We start from the raw sequence: 12,423 nt of genomic DNA, 5'->3' as shown, positions 1-12,423 counted from the left end.
AACTATAAACTATAAGTTCAAACGCTACTTGAAATAGCATCTCAAAATAAGCAATAAGCTTGTGAGAAATGCTTGTTTACCAAACTCATCTCATTTAATCTAACAAAATTATAAGCTAATTTAATAAGTTGTAAGCTATCTTATTGGCGTTACCAAACAGTGCATTTGATTTTGTTAAAGTGTGTCTTTTTTCGCAAAATCACCATGGCAAATTGATTCTACAAAACTTGATTTCTCAAAATTTATGACAATTCAAAACACGCATTTATGTGTCAAATAATTTAGTATCAAATATATGAAATGACAAGTTGGTTTAGGAGGCAAATAGTGAGGTGAACCATTTTGATAGAAAGTCGAAGATGGATTGATACTTAAAAATCTAACAAAAACATCGTATTTTAGAAGTAGAAATGACCATTTGATCTCGACAAAAGGAAACGAAGTGTGACTGAAAACTCAACTTGTATTGGTTACTTTTTCTTGTTTTTATTAAATGAAAACCAATTAAGTTACTATTTTAGTCATAAGAGAAAGACTATAAGTTTCTCCGTCCCTTAGAGGCATCGTTGTTAGTTTCAAATAACTTTTAAGTTATGGTCCACCATGAATCATATATGATGTTGGTCCACCTTAGGTCCCGTTAGTTCATGAAATCAAAGAATCTCATAAATTGCTAGATAGAGATCAAATATAAGTTTTAGACAAATTTTTAGAGACATGTTCCAGCAGAACATGTACTTAAAAATGTGCTAACTCAACATTTCTAATCTATTAAACAACCAATAGATTGACGATTGTTAAGTTCACTCTTTTGTTTGATGATTTTTGTGTTTACTATATGTGAGCTGTTGGCATTGGCTATGGCATGTGGTCATATGATTTAACATCAACTTATATGTTAAATTTTCGTTTATGCTATTTATTTTTGTATGCTTGTTTTGATTACTAGTGGTTTCATGGTTTGTTCATGAATGTTTGCCCTGTCCATTCAAGTGCAGGAATTAATTTGGGAACATTATTTATTCATTAATTATGTTTCATGTTGTTTATTTGTATGTATGTTGCTGAACTGCTGAATAGATTTGCTTATTATTATTTTCTTATTCTACCGTTATTTACAAATCAGGTTCATTGAATTTTATGATAGGATTTTACTTTTTTTAATTTGTTCTCAAAATCATACAATATTTTCCTTCATTTGTCTTTTTGTAATTTTTATGATTCTTGAATCTTTATTTCCCTTGCAACTTGAACCAGTTGTGATTTGAAAATTGATTTTATGATTCATTCATTCTAGTAAGGCTTCCATTTTTCTTGTGCTCAATGTGATGTTGCAAGAACAACAACTCCATGAGATTTTGAGAAGTACTGATACCAATTGAGAGAACTAACATAAACTTTCCTTAAGAGCATTGTGATTAGAACAAATCATAATATATAAAAATCTTTTTTTCCCACATAGACAAACTGTCTTTCAAATTCTGAGTTTCCTCAATTGTTTTTCCTAGAACGATTGATACCAACATTTTCTTGATCAATTTCATAATGATTTTCTATTTTCATGAGCCTTAGCAATACAAGTGTTGGATGTTCAATCATTATGAAACAGAAGCTTTGAAAATAGAAAATACAAGTGTCACGATTGAACAGAAAATAGAAAATCATTATGAACAGAAGCTTTGAACAGGATTGAACAGGATTGAAACAGAAGCTTTGAAAATCATTATGAACAGAAAATAGAAAATCATTATGAAACTAGAGCTTTGAAAAATTGGACAAACTAGTAGAGCCTTAGTAATACAAGTGTCAGGATTGAACTTCAATTGTACATAACTGGGATGCACTAATCTGCATTTTAACTAGTGTTGGATGTTCTATTTTTGTTGATAGCGTCGGCATAAAGTAGGTATGGTTGATGATATATTAGTGTCAAATGAAATTTGACCGACGCTATGTATTAACTTCGACCATTTTAGCCTAGGACTGACACCGACGCTAATGTTGAGACAAAATCTCTCAAATGATTTTAATGATAACAAAATTACTTAAAATATTATGATTGTGGTTAATGACTAATATGTGCTTTTGAGTGTATTCATATAAGAAAATAGGTTATTAATCACTAAGGCAAAAGGAAGATAAATCTGATTCAAAAGTGAGGATGGAAAACGGCGAGGATGGCCCTGCGAGCTGTTGAATCTTCAAATATGCACAATATGTGTCCTCACTACAACAAATGTTTTTATTCATTAAAGAAATACACAACAAAGTCAAAGAATGAATAAATAAATAAAAAGTTAGAAGGCCAAAAGGAAAAGGACAAGAATAGTCAGATCTAAGTCTAGAGGATGACAGACTAGGCTGAGGATGGTTCAGCAAAGATGAAATCAACCCATCAAACATGTGCAAAGGCTAAAATCAGACCATTTATTTTGCTTGCACGAATGAATACATGAAGAAGTCAAGTTAAAGAAACGCAACAACAAACAAGCCAAAAATGGAAGATCACATGTTGATGGCAGATCTGATCCTCGGACTGGAGGATGACAGACCTATGAAAGAGGGTGGCTCTCTCTCTTGTCAACATCACCCTCAAAAGTTGAAATCAACCTAGTCCTTAAAGTTTTTGAAAAGGTTGTAGCTCACATGGTCAAAGAAACAACCTTGCACTCTTTGATAAAAGAGAATAGACAAGGACATCTCAAGATCAAGTTTCAAGGAAGCTGATCTGCATGCGCGAGGATGGCCTCTGCCAGTCGAAGAACAAGCTGAATGGCAGTTCTGTAACTATGATGAAAATTCTTGGATCTTTTGTAATGAATTCCAACGGTCGTCAAAGAGCTTGGACCTCTATAAAATGCATCAAGCTCTTCATCATCAAATACACAACACAATTGCATAAAAAAATCAAGCATCTTAAAGCTATCAAGAGCAATACCCATCCTCACTTCATACTTTCTTCAATCCTACACTAGATCTTTGTAAATCCTTTGAGAAAGTATTTAGAATCAATCACTCTCATATTACTTTGTAATTTCCATGTGAGATACACTTGGAAATATTTGAAAATTGATTGTAAGCTCGATGAAGCTAAAGAATACACATTTTGTAATCATCCTCAGTGTGAGGTTGATCTGTTTGAACTTTAGTAAAATCTTACAAGGGTGTGAGGACTAGACGTAGCCATCTTTGGGTGAACCAGTATAAAATTATGTGTGTCTCTCTCATATTCTTCTCTCACTCTTTTGCTCAACTCAAAACTGAAGGTTTGAAAAATCCATCCTCGGACTTACCATCCTCAGCGAGAGGATAGTTTTAAAAACACTTGAAAATTATTTTTTACAGCAAAATTCATATTCAACCCCCCTTCTAGTGATATTTAGCTACATCAGCTAAATCAACGTTAGCTTCGGCTTTTTGCCTTTTACCGTGGGCTTTTGACCTACGCTAAAATCATTTTTTCTAGTAGTGGACGAACCAATCTCTTTAGACATGATTTTGTTGGATGAAAATGTATACAATCACAATTATTGAAGATTGTCATTTGCATTCAATTTCGTGTGTGTGTGTGTGTGTCAACTTTGTTTTCATATTTTATTTTATTGAAAGTCAAATATATTTAAATCTTTTTGAATGATCAACTCAAATTATTTGACTTTAACTCACACGAAACACGTCTGCATACAATAATCAAGAAAGAACTTCTCTCAAATTTTAAAAATATTATCCAAGAAGATGATATATACAATATAACAAATCTAAAAATATCACTGGCAAATGATTCATAGAGACCTATTATAGGAACAAAGAAGACTTTTTTTTTTACAACAACTATTGTAACCAAAATATAAGACCCAAAAATTATCATTCAAAACCATTACTTTGAGTTTACTTCCTTCAAATCACTAGCACAAAGATTGGAAGATAAAATAAATCTAACGGGTAATAATTCTTTAAATACAAAATTCAACTTTTAAACTATCAAAGAAACATCATTTGGTACTAACTATTTTTTTGATTGCAGACATCATTGGAACACTGCATGTTGTTGGACATGAAGAGCAAGTTTATGTTGTTGAAAAGCTAGCAAAAATACTCAGACTAGAATGATTGAAGATAAGGATAACTAGGAACCTAAGTCACCACAATCAACAAAGTCCAACTCAAATGACGAAGGGGATATAAAATAAAAATGTAAAATACATGAAGAAGTGAAGTTCGAAGATGAGGATAATGATAATGATAAGGAGAAAGATGACAACTCATTATCCAAATAAAAAATCAAGGTACAACATAGCAATAAAAAACTTCACATATCATCATCAGAGGAAGAGACAATCAAGACAACAATTACAAAAGAAAAAAAAAATTGTGGTCGAGCATATTACATCATCTGACGAAGAGTTCGTCCTTCTACATACCTTAAAAGGAGAACCAAAAAGAATAAACCAAAATAAAAATAATTTTTTGTATTAAAATTGATTAATCCAAAAAAATAAAAATGAAAAACTTAAAAGTAATTTTTTTCTTCTAAAATTCTCTTACCAGAAATTTCATAAGGAACAAAAATTTCGATAGTTATTTTTCAATATTAAAAATTTTATTTTTGAAATTTTCGGGAGTTAACCTCATCCAAAAATTTGAAAAATCGGTAGTTGTTTTCAACCGAAAATTTTAATTTTAAAATTTATGATATTGAAAAATAATTACCGGAAATTTTGATCATGAAATTTCTGATACAACATTTTTTTTTTACATTTTTTCATTCAAATTTTTTTCCGTGAAGAATAGATGAGCGAAAAATATTGTAGAACATTCTCGAGTTCGACCTCCTACAAGATTTAATATAAGAGGTGCCGTTGAAAAAAGAAGAAAGAATAACTCATTGGTTGTGAAATCGACACATTAAACTAATAATACATACCTTATGAAATCGAGTAATAATAGCAAATACTCAATTTATTCGGTCAACTTCTCTTGTCCATGATATATCAACTTTTTTGTGATTCAAAAATTTGATCAATTGTAAATATTTCAGTCAAATCTATATATAATGGTGTTTTTCCATCTTTATTTTAAAAAAAATCAGAAAAAAAAAAATTACATACAAATTTTGAAATTTCTGACAGAATAAAATTAACTCCTGGAAATTTCAAGTCACAAATTTTCGGTAAAATAAAAGTAACTACAGGAAATTTTAAGGCACAAATTTTCAGTAGAATAAAAGCTACTACTGGAAATTTCAAGGCACAAATTTCCGGTAGATTAAAATTAACTATCGGAAATTTCAAGACACAAATTTTCTCATAGAAGAAAAAGTGTACCGAAAATTTTGTTGAAGAAATTTTAGGTAGACAATTTATATTATCGAATATTTTGTGCCTTAATATTTTTGATAGTGTTAATTTGTGTACCGGATTTTGAGAGAAACAATTTAATTATCAAAAATTTTGATGAGGTAAAATTTTAGAGTAAATTTTTTTTACCTTTATATATATATATATTTTAAGGGGGTATAAGTCTAATTTTAGAGTACAAAATTTAGTTTTCATAATAAAGAAAACCAAAAAAAAGTGGGCCTAAATGAGTGTAGTGAGAGCCCAATAGTCTGATTTTTTTAGCTCGAGCTCAAAACAATCATAACTTCAGAGTGATTAATATTGAATTTTTTTTTATAATTATTTTGGGTAACCATGGTATTGGTGTGATATATGAACCACAAATAATAATATAGACACTAAATATGGTACGAAATACGGATACCGACACTAATAATATTTTAAGAAAAATTAATTAATTGTATATTATAATTAATGTGTCAGTGTTATGATGGTGTCTAATATCAATATATATTAAATATGGTACGAATATTGACACTATTAATATTTTAAAAAAAGTGAATTAATTGCATATTATAATTAATGTGTCAGTGTTATGATGGTGTCTAATATCAGTATGTATTAAATACTGATACATTTCGTACATCAAAACACACATTTAATTTGAAATATTGATGCTATAAAGATATTAACCAGTTTAATCGATCACTACTCTCGTATTGAGAACAATGACTAGCCATTTTAGCCTATACTTGGAACAAGGGAAGAGAAAAGAAAAGTTTAATAAATGAAAGAAAATACATTTTAAAATATTTTTATCGTTTGTTTTTCCATAAATAATTTAAAAAGACGTAAAATATTTAGTGAATCCCACAAATATTCTTTCTTTCTATTTTAGAAATAAATTGATCATCTTTTCTCTATTTCCAATTTCAACAATATCAGATATTTTTGTCATTTTAGAAGTCTTCAACTTTCTCTTCAACCAAATAACTAAAAATCTACATATTTTTTCTTCTTCTCACTTTCCTTTCTTATTCTTACAAAGTTGATTTCACTGTTTTTCTTATTCATCTATTTTATCACATTCACAAAAAATAATCTTCGTATTTTAAAATCAATTTTTTTATTAATATTTTTTCAAGATTCTCTTACCGTCACATTTCTTATTCTTACAAGATTTAAAACTAAGTTGATTTCACTGTTTTTCTGATTCATCTATTTTATCACATTCACAAAAAATAATCTTCGTATTTTAAAATCAATTTTTTTATTAATATTTTTTCATATTTACTGCAATATGTGTCTCAAAGTTTAATTTTAACCTAAAAATAGTGATTATTAACCTCAAAAAGATGATTCATAACTCCAATTGTAAATTCAAAGAGAAAATATAATTTTTTTGAATAAAATCATTATTTTAAGGTAAATATTATAGTTGAACATCAAAACAGCAATAAATATAATATTAAAAGGACAAAAAAATTGATTTTAAAATAAAAGGACTGTTTCGTAAACAGTAGTACTATTGGTCAGGATAAAACAGTTTACGAAATTTATGAATAATTAGTTTTACCTTTTTACCCATATGGAAAGGTAGTAATTCCTTATTTGGTGGAAAATAAAAAGAACAAGTAGATAATAACTAGTCAATCACATTATAGCTTGCATTGTCGTGATTGACTTTTTCGTGACAAAAAGCATTTCTCTTTCGTAAATATATTAAAATAGAAAAATTATATATGAATCCAATTTTATTCGCACCAAACAAAACTTCAACTTATACGAAAGATAATATTTTGGGGAAAACTAATGGAATTAGATTTTCTATTGCTACATTATAACAGATCTAAATCATCTAATCTCAAATAAAATAAAATCATTTATATTAATTTCATAACTGCGTTAGCTTAAATCGTCAAATTTATACTTTAATGGCTGAAAAGCAAATATCGTGAAACTGTGGTTCTCAATATGCCACATGTATGGGCCAAAATTAACCCAGAAACAGTATGTAAACAGTGATATTGTAAAGAGGGTTTTGCTTACCTTTTAAATTTATGTCCTCCCATTTAAAAAATTTATGTTCAAATTTATTAAAATATCTTTAATCTTTTAATAATATCTCATTGGAAATTTCGTTTGAAATTTTTTATAATCATATTTTAATATTAAAAAATTTATTTTTAAAATTTTCAAAAATTTTAATTAAAAATTTAGAATTTTCGGTAACTATTTTTTAATGTTTCAAATTTTAAATTTTCAATCTCTCAGAAATTTCAATTTTTGTTTTTTAAAATTTATTTTTTATATTATTTTTATTTAACTTATATTTTTTACATGTATGACAATCAATAATTAATTTTGACTTTCTTCATTTTTTTTCAATCTCTATTAAAACTAATAATAATAGCAGAATTTTATCGTTCAACCTCTCTTATTCATAATATATCAGCTTCTTATCACTCAAAAAATATATGATTCAGTCACATCTTCATTCCTATTTCAAAAAAAAGTTTAAAAAAATTCAAAAAACAAAATTAAAAAAATCCAAAAAATAAAATAATAAAAAATAATAACAAAGTACAGGAAATTTTACTGAGAAAAATTTAGATAAATAATTTCTACTACTACAAATTTTATGCTTTAAAATTTTTGATAAACAAATAAAGCCATCAAAGATTATAAAAAAGAAATTTTCAATAGCACCGAGGATATAAAATCCAACTTTCTATCGTAAACTTTGATTAAAATTTTCATATAGGCCTGTCTTATTAGGCTCTAGCTAGGTTTTGAAAGTTACTATTTCATGCTCATGCACAATGGGAATGCTTGCCATCATGGTAGAAATCTGAATGTAGGAACTGCTACTACTGTTTCTTGATATAGAAATGTCTTGATATACAAAATTGAAATCAGTAATGATGTAATAATTTGCACCATCATAACCCTTGAACCACGGACCTTTTCTGTTTTCTGCAGCTTCTAAGGAAAAATATCCATTTCACATTCAATTATACATTCAATGTTCTGCTCATTTTTCTGCATAGTTCTATCACTCGGTTTTCTTTTATGAAGAAGAATGTAGCGTAACACTTTCACTTTCTTTAATCATAGGTGGTTCCAAATTTATAGTCATTGTGTTTGTGGAAAAACAGCTACCAAATTTCTTCTGGAACATTTCCAGCAAACATCTAAGATTATGCCAAATACTTAAACTAATTAAAATCTCTACTCCTAAAAATTACTTATTAGCTGCCACTAGACACAGTAAATATTTTAAAAGAATTTTTCTGTACGTTTTTACATGTTCATTTTGTCAAATGGCATTAATGATAAGTTTGAAATATGAGGTCATACATTGAGTACAATCGTCCTTGAAAACTGCAGCAGATGTTGTCTCCACGGTGTGGGAAGACATCATGTACTAAATACATAGTCATAGATGCTGCTCTTAACATAACACGTTACCTCTTCTGAACTGTCCTAATCTCTAAGCAGCAAATAAATCCTTCACATTATAATAAAACTTAAAACATCACACAAAATCATATCAAAATTAATATTAATATTAATATTTAATATAAAAGATTATACTGCATATCAGGTACATCAAATGACCAATTTCACACATGTCAATAATGACAATACCCTCTGACAAAACTCATCACAATACACAAACAGTGCTTAAGCTCTATACGCAAAGCTAATTGCTTTTTCTTCTTTACCAACTGATCATGCATCAATCAAACATTGCAACACCATTTCTCACTTCCTTTTTACATCCCAAAATAAAATACTAATATTGTTAACAAAAACAAATTATAAGTAACATTACAAGCAAAAAATACAACACAATATTGTTGTTGTTACAACCACTATTTGAGGCTTAATTGCAACATATCAGATTGTGTGTTGTTGTTGCATTTGCGGACAACATAGCGATAAGCAGCAACTTTTTTCTTCTTAGATGCAGAGTTATCAACTGAGAGTACCATTTTACCTGCTTCTTTTGATGTGAATGAATTTTGAATTGCTAAAGATGATGCTTCAACCTTCCTTGATTTTTCAACTGCTATAGTGTAGCTACCTTCTGAGTTTGGGACAAACTCAGCACTGTATTCTAAGTCCCAGCCTCCAACTACAATCTCCCACTTGATTGTTGCACCACCCTAATTAACAAATAGTAAGTATTAATTAACAAAAAATTAACTGATATATATAGCAAATTACTTTAACTTGCAGTAGTACATGTCTAGAGCGGATGCTAGGCGGTCCACTATGTCAGATGGTCCAAGATAGACTAATCTTAAAAAGTAATAGAAATTAAGGAATGTGTCATTCAAAACTCAACTTATTGATCAGACATCAATTAGGTAGACAAGATCAGTCATTAACCTATCAATATGGTTCACATTAAAATTTGCCCATGTTGAGTTTAAAGAAATCATCATGGCACCTTGATTCTATTGAAATTTCTAAAATGCAGTTTTACCAAAATCACAAGAAAACATGGTGGTTGAAGTTCTAAAGTGTAACTAATGGTTTTAAATTACCATCCACAAATTTAACAATTTTAAAAGTCTCTGCAACAGAATTGAGGCTGCATTTATCATCAATATAAAGGTTTCTAGCTGAATTGCAATTCAAAAATGTGATACTACCAAGCGTACCATCAACTCGTGAACCATAAATAACCATTATAATTTGTGATAAGAGTATATAGAATGAAGTAAATTGTTACCTCAACTCCTTCTATTTGTATGTTCACTTTTTCTCCACCTTTAACAGTGAACTCAGAAGCTGGTTTTGGAGGACCATTTTGAAATTCATTTGGTAGACTCAATCCACCATATTGAACAGGAATATTCTCAGGCCTTATAAATCTGAACAAAAAAAGACAAAAAACTCAATCACCAAACATTATAAAAGAGAAATTGTGGGAATAAAGTCATTTTGTTTGATACAGAATCAGTTCAGCAAAATGAAAGACTAGAAAGGACAACTTGAACTTCAATTTCAAATAAAGTAAACAAAATTAATGACAAGATCTCTAGAGTTAAGGAAGTTCAGAAGCTCAGAGCCATTTTGAATTCCATTTATAGACAAAAAGGTTAACATGAATCACAACAACAAAAAATTGAATTTCTAAAAATGTATATTTACATAGAAGAGAACTTAAATATTATTGATGTATTAGACTTACTTATAAAGTGTCTCTGCAGCATTTCCTTCCTTAGAGATCACAAACTTGCTCTTAGTTCTTTGAGTCAGAAATGGGCTGAACATTGAATACAACATGCTAAAGTACCATGGCACATTGATGAAAATCTGAAAGCAAGAAAATAGAAAGCAAAAAAGAAAGTGAATTTCAAGTCATACACTTTAGAAGAAGAACCCGATTACAAACTACGACTAAAGCAATCTTGATCAGAGTTTACTAACATCGACTCTCCTAGAAACCAGAGTGTTAAAGACCAAAAATAATAATAACAAAAGAATCCATGTTACTTTAAACCAAATAAAAACAGCAAAACCACAGAACAAAAGTAATGTCATTAAGGTACCTTACGAGCCACCATTTCAGGATAGTTATCTTGAAACAATGAGAGAATATGATTTGAGACAGCCCTTAACTCTCTCTTAGGCATATCCTTAAGATCAGTAACTTGAATCAAAGAATTAACCCCACCAGGCTTAAAATGCAAAAGCTTGATTCCTCTCTCAAGAACTTGAACCCTCCACCTCAAAAAGTTCTTCAACTTCTCTTCATCACCAAAAATCCTCTCATACATATCCTTATCTTTGAAAACACCATAATGATTGTAACACACTGGGTGTCCCTCTCTATCATACCCATGTGTAAAAGCTACAACACCTTCAAGCTCTTTAAATCCCAGCTCTTCATCCACAACATTATCAGCACCAAACTCCTTCCTCCAAGCAAGACATTTCACAAGCATGTTGAGAGCATCATTGACTCTAAAGTCTCTAGCTCTAAGGAACTTCAAGAGCAACACATCAGCAACATCATCATTATCATTACCAAGCAATGAAACACCCCACATGGAAGCATTTTTGTTGTTTTCATCTGAAGCTAAGAGCTTGTTCTTCAACTCTTGCAATGCTTTCTTCTCTGATGATTTGAGGTGGGAAATAAAATAGGTATCTTCTTTGAAAGAAGAGGATGTGAAGGTTGCAGCTTCCATTAATGTTGTGACTAAGTTTTTTTTGTATGGTTTTGGGGAAGATTGTTTTGGAGTGTCTAGTAAAAAGGGTGTGTTGAGGATGGACATGGAGGATGAAGAGTGATCCTCCATTGATGGTGAATGAGGGATTTGAGAGAGACCCAGATGAAATTTAGGCATGACAATGGGAAATGATTTGAAGAGTGTGTTTTTGGTAAAAGAGTAAAGAGACAAAGAAAAGAAACAGAAGAAGACAAGAGAGACACATGAAAAGAATCGTTTTTTATTATTATTAAATTAAATTAAATGTAAAATAACGTAAATAAAATAATGTAAATGTAAATAATGTAATGGTTTCAAAATATTGTTGTGTTCTTCTGCTTCTATTACTACTTTATCACTTTTCTACTCTTCACAGTAAAAGTTCAAGGTGTGAAACCAGATTAGGAAAGGTGAAAGAAGTTATAGGGCATCTAATTATAGTAATAAAATATGAGATTAATGTGTATATTATTTACAAATCACAATTATTTATATATACAATTATAGAAATAACTATAATTAAAATCAAATTTTTAATGATCGAATTGACCGAAAATGTAAGTATTATTTACATGATCAGCACATATAGATAGATTATATGAGAAATGATATAAACACATCTTTGACATTAATTTGTGTGTGCACGGAGACCGAAATGTGTAGTATGTGGACCGAACTCCAAAGTAAGAGAGAAAACCTTGTGCTTTTTTTATAAATGTTTAGGAAATTGTTTTTATAATACTTATTCTAACACGACTATTTTATTTTAGTTATATTTTAATGGATGTATTTTTGTTCTAATGCATATATTTTTGTACATATACGATATTAGTTATCAAAAGTGTGTCTATACA

At 29.3% G+C, this 12,423-nt stretch overlaps 1 protein-coding gene across 1 annotated transcript; it reads right to left on the bottom strand.

The window, feature by feature from the left end:
* Nucleotides 1-8,890: 8,890 nt before the first annotated feature.
* On the bottom strand, nucleotides 8,891-11,765 carry LOC101508309 (patellin-6-like). Its single transcript, XM_004492452.4, has 4 exons — nucleotides 10,907-11,765; nucleotides 10,546-10,670; nucleotides 10,084-10,225; nucleotides 8,891-9,511 (listed from the first exon to the last, which is right to left on the bottom strand). Exons 1-4 carry the CDS (start codon nucleotides 11,705-11,707, stop codon nucleotides 9,218-9,220), a joined length of 1,362 nt encoding a protein of 453 aa, XP_004492509.1. The 5' UTR covers nucleotides 11,708-11,765; the 3' UTR covers nucleotides 8,891-9,217.
* Nucleotides 11,766-12,423: the final 658 nt, after the last annotated feature.

This window comes from Cicer arietinum, chromosome 3 (genome assembly GCF_000331145.2).
Source record: "Cicer arietinum cultivar CDC Frontier isolate Library 1 chromosome 3, Cicar.CDCFrontier_v2.0, whole genome shotgun sequence".
In the NCBI taxonomy this organism is placed as follows: Eukaryota; Viridiplantae; Streptophyta; class Magnoliopsida; order Fabales; family Fabaceae; genus Cicer; species Cicer arietinum.
The sequence above is the reverse complement of the archived record's forward strand: the minus strand, read 5'-3'. Positions and strand labels throughout refer to the sequence as shown.

What these genes read in the sequence shown, in the direction of transcription:
- LOC101508309 (XM_004492452.4), bottom strand. Translation starts at nt 11,707, where the DNA reads ATGCCTAAATTTCATCTGGGTCTCTCTCAAATCCCTCATTCACCATCA. An exon ending in CTGAAATGGTGGCTCGTAAG is followed by an intron (nt 10,671 to 10,906) that starts GTACCTTAATGA and finishes TCTTGCTTTCAG; the next exon opens with ATTTTCATCAATGTGCCATG. An exon ending in GCTGCAGAGACACTTTATAA is followed by an intron (nt 10,226 to 10,545) that starts GTAAGTCTAATA and finishes TTTTTTGTTCAG; the next exon opens with ATTTATAAGGCCTGAGAATA.